Source organism: Marmota flaviventris, chromosome 11, assembly GCF_047511675.1.
Source record: "Marmota flaviventris isolate mMarFla1 chromosome 11, mMarFla1.hap1, whole genome shotgun sequence".
In the NCBI taxonomy this organism is placed as follows: Eukaryota; Metazoa; Chordata; class Mammalia; order Rodentia; family Sciuridae; genus Marmota; species Marmota flaviventris.
The window spans coordinates 21,898,536-21,918,605 of NC_092508.1; the positions used below are offsets into that span (position 1 = coordinate 21,898,536).

Consider the following 20,070-nt stretch of genomic DNA (forward strand, 5'->3'; position numbering starts at 1 on the left):
TGCTGGTTAACACACTTTATATTTAACAAAATAATTTTTTAATAATATATTCTTTTACACATCAAATATTGTTGCTAGAATCCCCTTTTTACAGTTTAGTGTTTAGTTTTTTTTTTTCTCACTAGTTTTCAGGCACACCATTTTTCAAAGATTTTAGAAACTGAATCATTTTTAACAGGCATCGACCTACAAACAGGATGTTGATCCCTCATTCGAACATAGCTGTAGTTAAAGCCGAGAACCCAGAGAACAAAAGGCAGAGGAGAAATGGTAATACAGAGGTGACAGTGTGGCTGCAAACGAAGCCTTCAAAGGAAAAAAAAAAAATCAAATCAAAACAAAACAAAACAACCAGACCAGAACTATGTTGTTCAGAGTTTGGAAAGAATTTCTCAATGACCTGGGTAGAAGGAAGTTGTAAAATGATGATCGGTTTAGGAGAAATTCTGTCACAGTATAGGTTCATCACTCTCCCTAAAGGGGAAAAAATTGTCAGTGCTACAAAGTCTTAAAGGAAGGAGCTTGCAGAGAAGCTGGAAAAGAAAAAAAAAAAAAAAAAAAAAAGCTAGAAACCCAACAAGACTCTCTTGGTAACAGAGGCCACCAAGTAGCTGCCTCTTACAGACCCTCTGATGAGAGTATCTTGATGGATGTTATCCTCCATTCTAGTAAATTCTTGCTGTGACTGTCCCTGTACCAAAACTTTGATGCAAAATGTCTGTACCTCAGCTTCCCAGTTACACTCTCTTTCTGTTTTCTGAAAAAGGACATAGTAACTCCTTAATAATAGATAAGGTACTATGCTACATGGCCCTACTAATGATATGTTCTGAGGTTTCAGACCTTTTTCCTGTCATTTATTATGATTATTATTTCTTTCCAAGAGTGTGGATTTTTGAAGCTGGCAACAGGCAACCTCAGGGCAGAGAAAGCTCTATAATACGTCTCTGTCTAGACATGAGCTGAAGTGTGCAATGCCTTTGCTGTTGAGTGGAGGCATAAATCATGCAGAATTGTTCATGAATGATTCATGACTGTCTATATGATGTATCCATGGTGGCAACTGAAAGGCTCCAACCTTGCCGCAAATTGGTGTTCTAAGGGAAGGCGGCTGGATGCTCTTCCTCGGGATGGCACCGGGATTGCTATTTGTATCATAACACAAGCACAGTGTGCGTTAAAGTGTCAGGTCCAACTTGTCGGCACATTAATTTTGGAAATGACAACTCTTTCTTGATGACAGGAGATGCTTTCAGGGAGGTGAGACTGACAATTTTCAACAAAAAACCAATTGATGAGACTAAAAATATGATTGTCCTGAAGGTGGACCTATGCTGTTAGAATTGTCACTCCTTACAGAGGCGACTGACCCCCCCCCCCCCCCCCCCAGGGCTGCTGTTTGTGCATGTCCCAAAGAACTCAAGGGCTTACCCAAGTCACACATACAACCAGAGCAGAAACCACTCCACTGATTATTCTGGACCACTGACTCTCAGCCAGTTAACATTTTGCACCCACCTCACCCCTTTGGGGCCATTAGGCAATGTCTGGAGACATTTGGTTGTCACCACTGGGGGTTGCTACTGGCACCTAGTGGACAGAAGCCAGGGATGCTGCAAAATATCCTAAATATGTATAAGACAGCCCCCACTGACAAATTGTGATCTGGCCCAAAATGTCGATATGACTAAGGATGAGACATCCTGAGCTAGAATATAGCACTCCACGGGAGCCACTGCAAAACCTAGGTTAGAGTGGGAGCAGAAAAAGAAGAACACTGGTAATGAAGACAACCTTGAAGTTTCCTCAAGAACCCTATCAGATCTGCACCAGGGTTTTTAGGACAGGCAAGTGGAATAAGTGACTAACTATGCCATGTGGTCTCAGAATTACAAATTTTGCACTTGGATCGAGGTGACATCAGATACCCTGTATGTTTTATTTATTTATTTATTTTTCTGTTACTATACTAGCAGCATTTCCAGGGCAACCTTGAGACTCTTCGAAGGTTCACTTTAATAGTTCAGTATCTAATATATACATTTTAAAAAATGTTCAACAAATGGAATTATATTGTGCAAGACTCACTCTACCCTAATCTTTAATTTAAGTCAGCACTTGAGGTGGAAAAAGTGTCCTGAATCTGTATTTTAGACTTAGGGCTGAGCGGTTTTTTTTTTTTCCTGTAACATGGCAAACGTGGTCCTGAACCATAAAAACTGCTCATGTGTAATTCTGGCTTTCAGGCACAGCTGAACTAGAAAGTCAGAAAGGTTCAGAAGGGTTCAGATTCACAGTGGGGCTACTCACCCTGGTTCTGGTATTTATATTTCCCAGTGACAGAGTGGGTTTACAGTGTGTTTAGTTACAAACCAAACTCAAATTCAGCATCATGAAAAAGTCTGATGACTAATGCTACCATTTTAAATACCTGTGTCTCTTTGGAGTCTTGAGTCAAGCTCCTGGTGTTCTTTACCTATTCATTTTTTGATTGGCAGTTTCAAGGTTTTGTATATGAAATATGTGGTTTGTAAGAATCAAATTAGGAGCCCCCACATAACGGACAAAACACCAGTTGCCCACCATGTCCAGCAGAGGGTCCGCTGGTGTGCGCACCCCTCTTTTCTTAGCTTACAGGGCATATTATTTACTCCAGGGGTGGGATTGGTTGGATGCTCTTGCATCTTCCTGCTCCCCCTGATGCTTCTTTAATAAACCTTTTTGACACATCTCAAAATTTTCTGTGTAGTCAAATCTGGCCCTTTAGGTTCTAATAGTGGAAAAAAATATTCTAAGAGAAATGGCATGGAGGATGTACAGAAGAGTGAAAAATGGAGTAAATCAGGGCCTGGTGAACTGGCAGGTCGAAGGCATCACCAGGGAAGGAGCCTGTGCAAGGCTATTTCTTTCTTTTTGTTCCAGAAATCCAGTCGTCAAGTCACCACCAAGCATTGGTAATTACAAAAGCGGTTTAGATAGCTATATACCATATATATTTTATATAGCAAGAGAAAAAGAGAGAAATTTCCTCTTAGTAAAATATTCACTTTTGTCAACCCTAAAAGGTTTTGCTGGTGACCCTGTTGTAGCTGGCAGGAGTTTGTTTGTTTGTTTTGTTTTGTGTTAAACATGTGCAGTGTAGAAGCCATAGCATTCTCTCCTAAGAACTCGTCATTGGTTGGGAATTTGTCCTACACAGTCTGCTTGCCTTGGCATTCGCGCTTTGAACATTGAGCAGGTTTCCACCAGTCCCCGTTGTGACAGTGACAGATGTTACATTCGTCCACTTTCACTTCAATGCCAGCCGGAATTATTGTAGTTCCTGCAAAGCAGTTTGGACCTGGAACACACACATGCATCGATTAGTTGATTAAATCTGGGAAACTCCCCTTCTCGCTCCCATGCCTCTGTCCCCCAAGAGCAATCCCATCCCCTAAGATATGAACAAAGGGGTCAGACTCTGCTAGCAACTTAACATCAAGGAACTTTCTATGCATCCCTTTGAAACTTTCAGCTTACTGTGTTTTGCACATAGCTCATATTTTCCATGTATATCATGCATTTAAAAAAAAAAGAGTGAGACAATGCTCAAGAATCTTACTGTCTGCTTACTGAGTATGTATGATTTTCTTAATTTAGGTTCTATGGATTAAATTTTACTTAATCTCTGGGGTTTAAAGATTGCCAAAGCATACCCTGAACACACTAGGGGAGTACTGGCATGGTCTGCGGGACTGGATGGTGCCCATGGTTGATTCTCTCCCTTCGTGGGGTGGATGTGAGAAAATAAGCTCACTCGCTCCCCAGATTCAGCACCTCCTGAGCCCAGTTCCTGGAAACCCCAGCTTGTTTCTTGATAACAATGAATAATTCATGACCAGATGATTTATTCATGTCCCCAAACAAGCTTTGTTAAAGGTTCATTTGATTTTTATAAATGGAGTTCCTTTAATCTGCTGGCTATCTTTTTTTTTTTTTTCTTCTTCTTCTTCTTCTTCTATTTTTTTAAAGAATGACCCAAATGGTTTGAAAATCAGCAGGAATTTTATTCTATTTTTTCAGGTTCAGAAAAGCTTTACTGCAGAAGTCAACTGTTCATTTCAGGTGCATTTTAAAAAATTCACCAATCTTAGTTTTTCACTTCTTGTCTATATTTTCCCCCCTTTCCCTTATTTATTTAATCACTTTCTTGCATTTTTTTTTCTTTTGGCCTTCCCAATGTAGGGATGCTAGTGTTCAATATTAGTTGATAATATTTTCCAAATTCAAATGGAATAAAAATTATTCCCCAAAATACAATGGATTAGAACAGGTGGTACAAATCACTGGTTTAAAAAAAAATTGGTATAAGTCTTTTAAGTACACATTTGGGTAAAGAGAATCAGCACTGAGTTGTGTCTAGTATCACTGGCTACTTGCCATAGCCACTACAAGGTAGCCTGACAGCATATGTCAATAATCTTGCCCTCCTTTTACTTTCTAACCACTTGATAAGACTGTACAAGACTGTCTTTACCAGCAAATAAATGAAATCGGAGGCTATCTGTAGTTCCAGTTCATTATTGAAGGCTTGCTTTTTAAAAAATTTTTTTCTTTAGTTGAAGTTGGACACAATATCTTTATTTTATTTATTTTTATGTGGTGCTAAGGATCAAACCCAGCATCTTGCACCTGCTAGGCGAGCGCTCTACTGTTTAGCCACAACCCCAGCCCCATGAAAGCTTGCTTTTATAAAAATAAGAACAATTAAGCTACAACATATATTTCTCAACACATAGCTGTTGCATATGTCATAGCTTTAAATGCCCATTGTTTTAGTGCTCCCAGACCTCAGCTGTGCATACACTGACTTTCCTTCACTGGATGACATGAACAGCTGAGATATGTGCCTGATCATGGAGAAATGGAGAATTGGAGAGACACATTGGGTCAACTCTTGACAATTAAACAACTGGTGAATGATCTGCCTTTACCCCCAAGGGTGTTTCTTGTTCTTATCCTATGGTAAGTTCTTGGCATCCTAATTGCTAATTATTTAAGGATAACAATATTAATTCTGTAAATTTGGGGAATTAAATCATTGATAGATTGGATTGCCTCTGAGACTACACCTCTTTGGGAAAATTCAACACCAAACCATGCATGTGTTTTGAACTCAGAACTGAGAGAATATTCAGAGAACTTGGCAGAGTCTTTTCCAGAATGCAGCTGGTTCTCCCATGCCTGATGTTGACAGACTTCTCTCAGCCCACCATTTCTAGGCCAGACCTGGTCTTCCCAAAGTCAAGGTAGCTTTGGAAATGGAACTAGGTATGGCTCCAACCTGTTTGAACCAGTCAGCCTGGAGGATGCATGGACCCCCCTCTCCACCATCCTTTCCAACCAAAACTTTCACCCTAATTGTACATTCTTAACTTTTCCAAATGGGGAAAGCAAACCATGTTATTCTTAATAATAGTTTTAAAATATAGAAGTCCCTGAATATTACCCAGCAAGAGTTTTCATAGTTCTTTAGATGATTTGGAAATTGATAGAAGAATCTTAACTTTGTACGTGTGTGCGCGCGCACGTATCCATATGCACGTTTGTATACTGCTGGTGCACAGGAGGCTGCATAGTCTCAAGGGTACAATAAGAGGGAAAGGGTGAGAGGAATTTGTAAAAAGAAGTTTCTTTCAAGTCACTGTGCACATCTTGATGGGATACTGTACTAGAGTTCTGGTGTTCGCCCCTTCTGCACATGTTGGTGCTGTGCTATGACCAGTATGTATTGAATTAACCTCTATACATCATTTCTTAAGAGCCATTGGAATTTGTTGCACTTTAAGCCCAAGAAATATTAATTATTTTGATGGATATAAGAAAGAAAGATGGATGTAAGAAAGAAAGATGCTTCTCATGTGCCAAAACTGACCAAAGGCACTGCCTATAATTAATATGATAAGCTCTCTACTGTCAATCTGATGACTAGAGGTATTTTACAGAATGCTTGCTTGATCTTATTAACTTTAGTACTACAGTGATTTTATTGGTGCCCTTCTGAGAATCTTAGGTATAACTACAGCAAATCTCCAGTTTGCTGTTAATAGTCTTATCCACTTACAAGTAATTTAGATAATTGTCAAGCAGAATGGTGGCACTGTTTAAAAAGTGTTCATGTATTAGGACTTTCTCCTTAATAGTGTGACAGAAAATGCTAATTTGCTTTGAGCTTTTGAGTGTTCTACATGAGTTCCTTACCTAGGAAATATTTCTTTACGTCTCTCTAAAGTCCTCCTTTTATTTGGGGGCTGCTCTCCTTTTGCCATGGTCTATGTGAAGGGATAAGTTGCTTTGAAGAGTGAACTCAATGGCAAAGCAACATATTTTAATGCAGACCACTTGGAGAAGCTCCAGGGGGGAAGCAATGAAAATGATTAAACTGAAGCCTAGCAAATAGGACCTCCGAGGAAAGGTTAAAGGGATTGGAATTATTTAATCTAGAAAGAGAAGACAGAGGAATAACTCAATAACTCTCAGGGAATGAAGGCTTGTTACATGAAGAATGGTGACTAAATGTGTACTCTTTTTTTTCTGGGGCATAAAATAAGAAGAAATGGAGATCCACTGATTCTCAATGAATTGAAAACACACACACACACACACACACTAATTCCTCAGATATCTGAAAGTTGAATGTGGTGATTCCCAACAATGTGGTGAGATCTTCCTTAGAGAGCTTTAAGAATGGAAGAGAGGCCTGGATGTACAGTTTAGTGTACAGCAAGTGTTTGGCATGAGTGAGGTACTGGGTTCAATCCCCAGTACCCAAAACAACAAACAGAACAAAACCATGCAGGAGGTCTATCTGTCTAGTATGGTCTATATTGTCAGCAACTTGAAGGGAGAAACTGAATATCTGTTAGTTCTTATGGTCCGGGACTAATGCTGCGTCTAGCAAATATTAAGCCCTCAGTATGGCTTGTTCAACTGAGTGAAACAGAATGACCTGCCTAGTTACGCATTGGAAACAAATTTATTTTCTGAACCTATAGATCAGACCCTATCTATTCATTAGTTCAGTCTTAGTAACATAGGTATAGAAATATTGATAATCAATGCAAATGCATGGTGATAATTTCTTTAACACTGACTTCATGCTAGGAATTTGTCTCATTTAATATTTACAAAAAAATCATAGAAGGAAGGAACACACTCTTACCTCAGGATAAGAGCCAGGAGGTAGCTTCAGTGGGATATGGATTTGAATCTCCGTGACTCATAGGAGGCTTCTAGTTGCCCAGAAAAAGCTTTTGGGAATTCATTGCTGTGTTGCTTTTCACAGATCCTGAGCTTCTAGTCAAAATTAAGAAGTCCAATTCATTTTAGTACTAGGATGCATACTGAGCTAAGATTGGGATGTGGTTAGAAAGCAGTGAGACTGTTTATCTATTGAATTTTATGCATTTACTAGTTATATAATGTGTATTCATATGGTCTCCAGGAAACATATTTTAAAACAAACAAAAATTCCCCATGGAGAAGATGCTGTGTGCAGTGAGGTATTCCTTAAGGCAGAGTGAAATTCCCACTGGTACTGGGTACAGACTGTTGTGGTTTAGATATGAGGTATCCCCCAAAAGGTTACTGTGTGAAAAAATGCAAGAAGAGTCAGAGGTGAAATGATTAGATGATGGAGGTTGTAACCCAGTCAGTGGATTAATCCACTGATAGAAATGAACTGGATGATAACCATAGGTAGGTAGTATGTAGCTGGAGGAGATAGATCACTGAGGGCATGCCTTTGAAGTTTTTATGTTGTCCCTGGAGAGCAGAGTTCTGTTTCCTGATTGCCATGTCCTGAGCTACTTTCCTCTGCCCCACCTTCCGTCATGATGTTCTGCCTCACTTGGGCCCAGAGCTATGGAGTCATCCATCTATGGACTGAGACGTCTGAAATCATGAACCCTAAGTAGACTTCAGCTCCTCTAATTGTTCTTGTAAGATCTATTGGTCACAGTGATGAAAAAGCTGACCAAAACACAGACTGACCAAGAACCATAATGAAAGTGGCCTATAAGTTGGGAAACCTGGTTCAAGTCCTGGTTCTTCCAGTTGATTATATATGTGACTTTAGTCAAATGCTTTGTAACTCAAATACAAAAGGTGACCTGGATTGTCTGGTTTGTAGAGAGGATTAAAGTTGGAAATGCAATTTTTCCCCCCTTGGGAGTTGAAGATAGTAGAAAAGAGGGGAAAATGGGAATACTTCTACCCAATAATATTTTTCTCGTGAAACAACGATTTCCCTACTATTTTGTACTCTTCTGAGCATTTAGTTTGCATATCTGATATAAAAACTGTTTGTAATTTTTTTCCACATTAGAAATCAACCCAAGAAATTGTACAAGGAAGAGCAACATCTGAAGTCTACAAAAGCAGAGCTGCACTGGCGAGGTGGCCGTGGGAAGCCCGTGCTCAGTCCAAAAGCAGCCTGGCTTTTCATCTTCCCACCTGAGCTTCCCCAGCCACCATGGGGCACCTGCACAGAGTATCCAGTGATCAGAAGAAAAGCATTTGGAATATTTTCTCCAGCTTTAATAACCCAGGGATTTTTAAAAAGAAAACTGCAGAAAATAGAAGGGTCTCTTCATATTTTTGTTTCTAAGAACTAAACAGATTCATGTAGCGACTGAAACAATATCTTTTTTCTCCATAAGCCCCCAAATTTTCCTTATAAAAGGGTGCATAGAAAGTATTGGAAAAGGAAGTCAATAGCCATTCTGATCACGCCTCCTACAGATCTATATTTGTGCGCTTGTTTTTTTAATAGATTTTATTCTTTATTGGTGTATTATAATTATACAGAACGGTGGGATTCCTCATGCCATCTTTGTATATGCATATAATATAATCAATCTCATATTCAAGTACTTTCCCTTTCCTTTCTCTACTCCCTCCCCCTGTCTACTTGCTCTACTGATCTCTCTATTATTATTATTATTATTATTATTATTATTATCATCATTAGGCATTATCATTATATATGAGATATATATATGTATATACATACATATACAGGGATTCATTGTGGTATATTTATACATGGATATAGAATAGCTTTTTTGGAAGGGGATACAACAGGGATTGAACTCAGGGGCACTCGACCACTGAGCCACATCCCCATTTTGCATTGTGTTTAGAGACAGTGTCTCATTAATTGCTTAGTGCCTTGCTGCTGCTGAAGCTGGCTTTGAACTCATGATCCTCCTGTTTCAGTCCTGAGACACTGGGATTACAGGTGTGTGTCACTGTGCTCAGCTGCAAAAGTTTGTTTTGATGTTAAACATTATTGGATCATATTTAAGGAATAAATAAATAACCTGGGATAAGTGTTGTGAAGGAGCGGATCATGGAGCCACGGGTGGTAACAGAATCTGCCTCAGTTCCGTGTGTATGTTGTGTTGTATGGGGATGCTGAGTGAGGTGGAGGTTGAATGTGACCACCCACTAAGGAAATAGAATAAGCTAGTGGGATTGTAGTGGTGGGCAAGTAAGAGGTCAGTGAACTTCCTAGAAAAGCAAATTGGGGTATTGGTGTGCTGGGCCTGAACCTCACGTTGACTTGAAAGAGGAAATTGCTAAATATTCAGGAATTTTGTAATTACCATTATTTTGTTGGCTTGATTGGCCACAGGTAGGTATATTAAGATTACCTAAATCAGAAAAAGGTACAAAAATCAGCATTTAAAACTGTTCCTCACTCCCTATCCCCAAAATTATAAATATTTGAGAGCATAACACTTGGTAAGAGCTCAAGATCCAGGGCCTTATTGACCATGTGAAAGATTTGGGTCTTTATTTTAAAGCAATGGGAAGCCATTGAAGTATTTTTTGTAGGGGTGTGTGTGTGTGCGTGCGTGTGTGTGTGTGTGTGTGTGTGTGTGTGTGTATTAACATGAGGTAAAGACACTGATTCAGTAAATTGCACCAATGTCACTATATGATTGGCCCGTAGAACACCTATGGATGAAATAGAGAGGCCTTGCCTTGTCCTAGATATAGGACTTGTGAGATTGCAGGCAAAGACTAGAAGTATGATGGTCACTAAAACATTCTTTTCTCCTTTGCTTTGAGGCATTACACTATCTGCTAAAATGCTGGGGTAATGTTAAATTAGTGTTAGCAATTAACACATTGACTTGAATTAATTGGTCAGATTATGCCTTATAGAAAACAAAGTGCTAAGGGAAAAGGCCCCAGGAAATGTGTCATTTGATGTGAAGAAGGCAAAGGGCTGGAGGGCAGGCAGAGGTAACCTCTAGGAAGACAATTTAGTTGGGATCCCATAGTGAACCAGAATGGTGTCCATGTGATTGAGATACTAGGCTGTTGGGAATAGAGGAGGAATCCATTAGTCAAACATGAACAAAAAAGTACTTACTGAAGGAAATTGCATCCAGACTAGCCAAGAGAACCAAGTTGGCAGTAACACAAGGAAAGCAAGGGCCAAAATCATGCCACAGGGTGGGCCCAGTGAAGACTCCCCTTGGGCACAGATACAGCTGCTGGCCCCACCAGTATCACCAGAACAGGCCTCTGGATGCTGCTGTTGGAACCACTGGCACTAATGCCTGTCAGACAGGCCCTGCCTTGTGGCTTGGGTCTGTGCTTCTAGAAATCACTAGATTATAATTCAAAGTCCACTGCAGGTATGACTGGCAGACAAAGCCTTGTCAAGTGCCTGCTCCTTAGGAGCAAGGAAAGCTGGAACATGAATTCCTGGCATTGGTAGATTTTCTAGGGGCTTGGGTAGGCTTTCTTCATAGGAAATTTCCTCAATCATAGAGAATTTTCCAAATCATAAAGAAGGTAATTGTTCACTTCTGGTGCTAAGAGAACAGGAAGAGGAATCAATGAGGGCAAACTTCTGAGTGCTATTATTTACTCCACATGTCAGTCATAATCCTATATTCTCCTATTCCTGACTGTACTGTTCTCTCTTGTTGGAAGCTCAGATGAAATCCAGACCCAGGGGACAGCACTCAATTCAGATAATGCTTTTAAAATTCTTCTAAAGAGCTTTTTATGCATGACCTTATTTTATCCTCACATGAGCTTTTATTTTCTTTGTTTTACAGGTGGGACGAGACATAAAAATGTCAAATGACTTTTGCAAAGTCACATAGTTAATCAGAAATTGAGCTAGGATACAGCTATTTTTTTTCCATGCTTCATTTCAGAAGACAATCTTTCTATGCATAGGAGCTGATTTTCCAATTTTTCCAAGATTTGATAACACCTGGGATGATATGGTAATGGGAGAAGGAAACAACTAGTGTGTTTAAATTACTGGTGTGTGTGTGTGTGTGTGTATGTGTGTATGTGTACATGTATGTGTGTGTATGCATGCACATGCATGTATGTATGTACAGGTAGAAGGGTGAATAGGTGGAATGAACAGATGTATGAAAAGTCTGGCTGCAAAATTCCCTTGTAGGTCAGGGAAATGGCCCTTCAAACAGCTGCATGCAACATTTTCTCAGTACTTGGAAAACAAAATTTGCTCCCAGAAAGCACATCTGGCTAAGAAGGCAGTGTGGTTCCAGCAATCAATGGGGAAAGCAGCCAGATTGGCACAGAGATTCCTCAGGAGGAGATGGCTTGTCCATGTTGCTTCTGTATGCAGGTGCTCTTTAAAGTCAGGCTTTTAACTTCCCAGAGACTAGAAAAACCAGGCTGGTCATGACTACTTTATGGGTGCTTTATGATTATAAACTAGTATGGTGTCCCTGAAAACCCTTCTCTGACAACAACTTCATATTGCTTAATAGTCCACTTTGGAGAATTGCAATCTCTGGCCTTGATTTGAAAATGTATTATTGACATTTGGTGTCTTTTAAAAATTAGTTGTAAATGATCTTCCTGCTGCATAAATGAGGCAGATTCCTATTGTGTAAAGCCATAAACATCCTATATTTATTTGGCAGAGCATCTAAATCATTGTTTCAGCAAATAGTAGGCTTGTAGGCTTCAGTTGGTGATTGAATTGGATTGGGCTCTGCCTTTCCTCTTAGCTGATTTTAATTCTCTGCTTCATGAAGTCTGATATATGTTATTGTGCTAAAGAAAAGCAAATAAGCTTTCTGATCAGGTACACCCATTTTCAATTATTAAAATATTGGAAAAAATCTGTCTATAAAAACTTGTAATTATAGTTTATTGCACTTAAAATTGGGCCAAATGCCTGAAGCCTTTCTAAGTGAGGTGTTCTGATGGCCTTCTTCATCCTGGACAGAGAGTAGCCATGAGATCCCCATTAACAATTGGAGCCATCAGACCAGGAATGGAGTATCTCTCTGTTTTTAGTCACTCACCTCTACATTACTTTTGAATCCTTTTTATTAAACCTAAAACCAAAAAGCATCCTCAGATGGAAGTGGCAAGATTCAGGAAGCACTCTTTTCTCTGATGTTGCCCTAAAGGTGACTGTTAATCATTTTATTTGAAAATTCAATATTGCCCAACTCCCACACAAATTTCAGTCTGAGAGCTCCAGAGAGTTTTCTGGCCCTTAAGTATGTAAGATTTATAGCTTGGTGTTCCAATTAAGTAAAATGCAAGGGCTGGAGCCCAGAGAGGAAGGACAGTCAGGCTACACAATAGAGATAAAGGCTGGTTGCTCTTTTTCTAATTTCAGGCAAATCAGCAGGCTTTGAGTACCAATGAAGTTCAGATTCAGCATTAGCTGGTTGCCTATGTCCAGTCTCACCTTCAAAAGCTGGTCAGAAAATGGCTGGGTTTGCCATCTGGTTAGTTTTGGTTTTGAATAATAGAATAATCTTAGTCAAAATTTCCATAGGGAAACAAGACTACTCTATGTTGTAAGAGTTTTGAATGTTTTCCACATAACTGTCATATTTCTTCTCAGCAATTCAGACCCATTTCAGAGCTGAGGATGCAGAAGTTCAGAGAGAGAGAGAAGATAAGGAAAAAGAGATTAGGACCCTGGAGCCATACTATCCACACCACAATCCTGCTCCTGCCACTTGCTAGCTGTATGAACTCAATGTCTTCAGTCATGAAGTGGGAATATTAGTAAAACAATTAAATAAACTACTTTATGAGAGTTTTAATGCGCAAATGAATTAACATGTAAAGTACTTAAAACAGTGCCTGTCACTTAATAAATGTTAGTGTGTTAGTTTTTGCTATTTATCATTCCAATTATTCTTATTACCAGAGTTATAATCTGTAGGACTTTGGATAGGTTATGGGTCTAGGTCCTTTGATTTCTAGTCTAATGTTTCTTTTCTTTCTTTTTTTTATTTTAAAACATGAATGAGGAAGTTTATCTTATTTATGTTAATTAATTTTTTTTTTTTTTTTTTTTGCAAAGCAAGTGGGCATATGGTGATAAAGTCATTGTGGGTTTCCCCCAGGCCTGCTTACTGTTTTGATGAAGAGAACCGGTGACCAGTGCATGGCTGCACCATTTGTTGACCAAGAAGGGGTTCATTAGGAGAATGATTTAAAATGGATTTCCAAGATTGATAATGGTAAATGCTTTTATTTATGGAAGAAAAGGGACCATATATGGTAGGGGGAAACCTAGTTAAAGACTAAAAAAGAGATTGCCACCCAACACCGTTGAAGAGTAGTCAAAGACACATAGATCTAAGAGTAAATGCTCACCAGTAGCAGAAATATTGAACAAATGATAGTACCCCATGCATTCTTCTGCTGTCATTAAAATGAATAAATTACAACCTCTAGTTGACTTGCTGGGATTTTTGTGAGATATTATTGAATAAGAAAGCAATTATTCAGAGAATAGTGTATAATGTAATCCTAGTTTAATAAAGCAAATGTAGATAAACAAAGTTCTGTATATATGTTTGCACAGGATTAGATGAGAAAGGAAGAAAAATAAAGCACAAATACATTGTTGTTGGCACAGATCATATTGGTAGGAAGAGTTGTTGCTGATGAGGGAGGATATGAAGAGGATAAAGAGGCAGGAGAACAACCAAGTTTTTAAAAAAACTTCACTAAAGTAAGGCTCCATGGCATATTTATATTTGGTCCCATGCATAAAAATAAAGATATAAATGCTGGTATATGTATATGTTTTATACATTGATGTTCCTTTTTTTCTTAAAATTTGTGATTAAATTGATAACACATCTGGTGCATCTTTGAACTGAGGATTTGTGGTGAAGATGGGTGCAGTAAGGGAAAGAACCTTTAGAGCCCTCAGATTCTAATATTCTTCACTTTAAACTCACAGGGCTCCCCTGTCCATTGCAGTAGACACTAGGCTTTGTGTGGCTATAGAGCATTTGCAATGGGGCTAATCCAAGGTACAATCTGCTGCAAGTCTCAAAAATAGAGATTTCAAAGACCTTGGACATAAGAGAAAAAGAACTTAAAATAATTCAGATAAAATAATTCATTACCTTTTTATATAGATGACATGTTGAAAGCAAATATTTTGAATCTACTGGGTTAGCTAAAATTAATTTGTTGCCTTCTTAGTGTGGCTACTAGAAAATGTAAAGTACACATGCGGCTCCCATGATATATTTATAAACAGTAGTGGCCTAGAAAAATAATGAAAGGAAGAGAGAACAGGTGGCCAAGAGGAGATTAATTTTTACATAATTTGGCAAGAGGAAATGTTGTGCATCATGAAGAAGTGCCTGTGTTTAGGACAGGGGCTTGTCGAAGTTCAAGCCATTGATCCACCATAACTGCATCATTTGGGTGTCTTTGAAATGCAAACTCTCCACCCCCACCAGGCCATATTGAATCAGAGAGCCAGGGTTTGGGACCCCCAAAATTGGTGTGACATTCTGATGCAGGTGATTTGGATGCAGGCTAAACCAGAAGGTCACTGCTTTAGGATAAGGCAAAGCTTTGATAAAACATTGGGAACCAAGATGATAAGATAGTTAGTGTCAGCTCTGGAAGAAGCTTATCCAAAAGCAGTGAATTCAGCATGCTACAGGAACACAGGCTTTTAGCAAGGGTCATTTCTGAGGAGAAATTCGGAGCAAGTAAATGGTGGTTAAATGGTTCAATTACTTTCAAGTTGCAGCATCAGCCTCTGAGCTGTCATTATTGTGTTTCTTCAATAAGTGTGATTTTTACCCACATGACAGCTTGAGAATCAAGGAGTCATGTGTGAGACATGGCATTTGGAACTGACCGTTTTGGGTGCTTTAATGACCTATCTTTCCAAAAAACAAGTCAGTTATCACTGGAAAGAAAATAGTATATATTTATCTTTGGGTTTGAAACAGTTTAGAAAAGATTATGTTACTCAGCATTACCTAACTTTCACATTAAAAAAAAAACTTTTTAAAGCAATCAATCTTCTACTTCTCAGAATTACTTTAGCATCATCTTGAGAACTGTCTATTTCATTGATGAAAAAATTGCAAATTTATTTTCATTTCCCTAAAATACTATGCTAGAGTGAATGCACTAGAATGAAAGTTATGTCCTCACTGGGGAGAGCAGGCATGGAACGTGAGTTTCTCTGGTCAAAAAAGTGGGTATGTGTTTGTGCATGTGTGCGTGCACACACACACACACACACACACACACACTGTACTTCATAATGGAGATGAAACAAAACTTTTCATTATGTGCAAAGATACAAAATGTTTTACAACTAAAGAGAAAAAATGATCCATAGGTTATTTCATTTTTGGAAAATATGCCCAAAGATGCCCTGCTGATGTTTCCATGGTTTGTACAGTAATGCATTATTAGACGTGTATTAGGTAAAGTAAGAAAGTGACATTTTCTTTCATGTATAACTAACAATGCCTGTAGAGACCTCATAACTGTGAGACAGAAATGATGACAAGATTAGTATAAATAGAGTTCATGAGCTGTATCTCGTTAACTTAGTTTTTGAATAACAAACTCATCATTTAAAATTCAACCAAAAAATACTAACTACCCACCAGAACCAACCATTGTTTGAGGCAGTGGAAATATAATGTTGAGACAAAAGGACTTTCTGTGCAAATATGCAGATATTCAAAATTGAATAACAATGCACTGAAATTTATGAAAAATGAAATAAGGAGTGCAATGCTAAAGGGAATTCATCTAGAAATCAGAGATGGGTGTCTCAGGGAAGTGCTATGTGATGGTAGGAGGAAGCCAGGGAAGTGAGAGGTGTCAGCAAAAGGACATGTGTGGACAGCCCTTGTATGCAACCAAAGTGTAGGGAATGGGAGATCATTTATGACACTGCAGTGTGGAGCCAGAGGGAGGGGGCAAAGGTCAAGTTCTTAATGTTTTTAAAAACTATAATTGGGGTTTTGGGATTGCATCAAAATGGCAACTGAACCATTGCATGAAGGGACTTAGATTTTCAAATTAGTGAAATATTACATTAGCCTCAATGTAGATAATGCATTTAAGCAGAGGCAAGGGTTGTCTCGCTGAAGGTAGACCAACTGAATCAATTCTTGCATTATTCTAGGTAATTACAATGGTGGGCTAGACAAGGGTGGTAGCCATGAGAAACAGAAAGTGGATATGAACTACGTTTAGGAGAGAAAATCATTATGATTCTATTAAGATGATGGTGGATAAACTTGTGAAGTAAGACAGAAGATGGCTTTTAAGTTTCTGATTTAAGCAAGTATATGGAACATTGTGTGGGAACAGGATTTTGGGGAAAGAGAATAGGTTACAGTTAGGAATTTTGAATTGATGTACAGACGCATCATCTACGAAGTTAAGTAGGGGAGTACAATTAATTGATCGGGACAGAGAAGCAGATGTCCTTGGCAAATGAAAGGTCATTGACCCCAAGGGAGTGAAGAGGTTTCCCTGGTACATTGGATTTAGGGTAAGAAGAAAGAAGACTTAGCAACCTAGCATAGCAGTGTTGTTTAAGGAATAGAAACAAGAAAGGAAGCCAACTGAGATGACTGAACAGAAAAGTCCAAATAGGAAGGATGTAACAGGGGAGCATGTGGTATCAGAGAGACAAAGAAGATGGAACATTTTTGGTCCTGGGAGGAGGGGTGTGAGTGTCAAATGTAGCTGAGATGAATATTGAAGTGAGGACTGAGTCAAGTTCATCCTAACCCCTGCAGGAGCAATTTTCTGCAAGGTGACAAAGGCCAAAGCCAGTTTAGAGAGGTTGTAGAAATAAAGTAAGTCCAGTGAATAGCTGTAGGAGGCAATGTCGAGGACAGCTAGTCAAAATGGAAGAGAGAGAAATATGTTTAAATGCTGGAAGTAAAGAATAAGGGGAAAGAGAAAGATGGATTTTGTGAAAGAAGAAAAGGTGGGGAATAACTGGTAGAATAGAGTCCTTGAGAAAGGAAAAGGACATGGAATTATGTGTTCTAAGATGGAAGCAGGGGACCATCTTCTATTGTAATAGGCAATAGGAGGCTGAAAGAGTTTCTGCTAATTTCTATTTTCCCTGGGAAGTAGGAGAGGCACTAATCTGCTGAATGTGGAGGGAGGAGAGGAGGAAAGGAAAGGGTTGAGACAAAATAGAAAAGCTAGCTGCCTGGGGAGGCATAATGAAATTGTTGAGCAGGGCTGACAGTCCAAGTGAGGAAGGTGACTACAATTTATAGTGGTAGCAGTTTGATTGCTTGTGTGATCTTTCCCTCCAGAGCTCAACAATATTGTGGAAGAGTACTCCAGGCAGATAGTCAGCATTTAATAGCAGTGTGACCTCAGGCAAGGCACATACTCTGTCTGTGTGTCCCTCGCCATCCCACACTACAACACACACTTACTCGCTTATCTGTGAACTGAGAATGATAAGATTATCTCCCACCAATAGGATTGTTGCATTATGCAATGAGTTAATATATATAAAGTGCTGAGAGTAATTAACAAACACTATGTGCACTCTACAAGTGTTAGCAATGATCCAAGTTGGGGTTTTGGCAGGTACTTGTGACGACAGCAGTAAAGGAATGGAAGATATTAACAAGAGAGTGAATGAAATTGTAAAATAAAGAGTTAGAACTGGAACAAAAGGGAAATGAAGACATTGATTTTGGAAATCACTAGATAACTTTGTATCTATTGGAAGGATGCCTGGTATGGATTCCTGAACTCAGAATATAGTATAGTTTTACTGACCGAATAGAAGTGTTGATAGAAAATGAATAATGTTATCTGAGCTCTGTTACCCAGCTTCTATTCTTCTTTAGTGTAGAACCTATTAATAAGGAATTTATGTTTAAAAGATATTGCTGTATTTTTTTTAAAGAACTTTAGCTTGAAGCAATTCCTATGTGCGACTGTGAAATGGCAAAGTTCTTAAAAAGAAAAAAAAATTATAAGTAGCAATATTAAGGGAATCCCCTCAAGTTAAGGCAATTTTATTTAAAGGCTGTATATTTGCCAACTGTTTATGTTCTGTTCCTTGAGGTCTGCAATGCAATTTAAGCCAGAAAAACAATCAGTTTGGTCCAAGCTTGAATTGCTGCAGAATAAACAACCTCTAAAAAAAAAAAAAAAACCTGAACTTTAAAAGGAACTCTCTGCATTGCTGATATGCTGAGACACTCAGAGGAGCTATTTTATCCCAGAGAATACCTTTTGTATGGTCATTCAGATCATGGATTGGGACACTGTTTTTTTTTTAATCATAAACATAAATGGACTTTAGACAGCATATATTTTCCAGGTAGTGAAGCCAGATTTAAAATTAGGTAGTCAGTGTAGTTAGGTAAATCGGGTCTAATATCGAGTGAAATCTAAAATGGAGACCGTGCGGAGAATGACTCGGGGAAAACACAGGACAACTCATGGAATGTTAATGAAGTCCCAAAAGGCCCTAGGCCAAAGTCCACCTCAAAGAAATGTTAATGAACAGCCCCCAGCAAAAAGGTGCTGACTCAGAAGTCCTTCCTGACCAGATTACTTCTTTGGCCCACCTGTGTCCCACCCCTCGGGCCTTCCAACCCACGTTCCATCACCAAACCTATAAAAAGAGAAACACATTTGCCCGCCAACTGGATTCCACCTCTTGGGTCCCCTTCTTCCTCTGGGAGAAGTCTTTTCTGCTGTCCTTTAATAAACTTCTAATTTCTACTCTGACCTTGCCTCGGCGTGCTTCTTTGGTGTTATTCTTCAACATTGGGGAAGCAAGAACTCGTCACCGGTCAACAGCGGTAACAGTAGGACGATGACTAACGTTTTATATGATCGAACATTACTGAAGAGCCCTTCAAGCTCTCTGAAAACAAACAAACAAACATCAAACAAAAACAGTTTCATTCACTAACAAGCAAATAAGCAAAATGCAATTATTGATGAGGGGCTGGCTACTAAGTCTAAAAATCTTCCTTTTTGTTTTTGCATATGCAAAGAATTTTTCTTTGAATTTAGAGGGTAAAGTGGGGGAGAAAATAGATCAGGATAGTTAATTTTAGGTGGAAATACTGCCACTCTTATCTAAAAAATATCCCCAAATCTGCTGCCTTCCCAGAAATTGTTAATGAACAGATGATGATAACTAAGAATATTCATTCATTTTTTTTTCAAAAACATTGAAGGCTTCTTCTGTGTTAGATATAACAAAACACTGTGGTTATAGTGGTGGGAAGGTAAATCTAGCACTCAATTGGCTTAACTCTAGCAGATAGAGGCAAGCATCAAATTAGGAATAGGATGTGATAAGGAGTATTCAGGGATCCGACCAACACTGAGGGGAAATATCCTCTTCCTGGAGGATATGAGGGCTGAGTGATGTCCTGGGGAATCAAGTGAACAGGGAAACTTTCTGATGAAGAATCAAGGTGGCAGTGGTGGGCGGGTGAGCAATTCTACGTAGCTGGATCTTAGGGTTCATTTGGAACTGAGCTGGAAGAGAAGGAGATGCAGTGGCCAGGTTCTAAAGACCTTGTGATCTGTACTGAGTAGTATGGCCCTTACTGTTAAAGGCCTCAGGACACGACGAGAGCTTTCTATAATTATGTTTATGCTTTAGCCAATCACCCTTGCTGTTGTGAGGGGTGAAGTTAGAGGGTATCCAGATTGCAGAGAGCAATAACAGCAATTACTTCAGTAAAGAAATGGGGGAAGGCC

General features: G+C 39.0%; 1 protein-coding gene across 1 annotated transcript in view; it reads right to left on the bottom strand.

Annotated features, from left to right (window-relative positions):
• Positions 1-3,191: 3,191 nt before the first annotated feature.
• Positions 3,192-20,070, bottom strand: part of Vwc2l (von Willebrand factor C domain containing 2 like) — a 145,676-nt gene continuing 128,797 nt past the window's right edge. The window contains exon 3 of the mRNA XM_027941960.2: positions 3,192-3,340. Coding sequence (XP_027797761.1) covers positions 3,192-3,340 — 149 coding nt within the window. The remainder of the gene's footprint in view (positions 3,341-20,070) is intronic.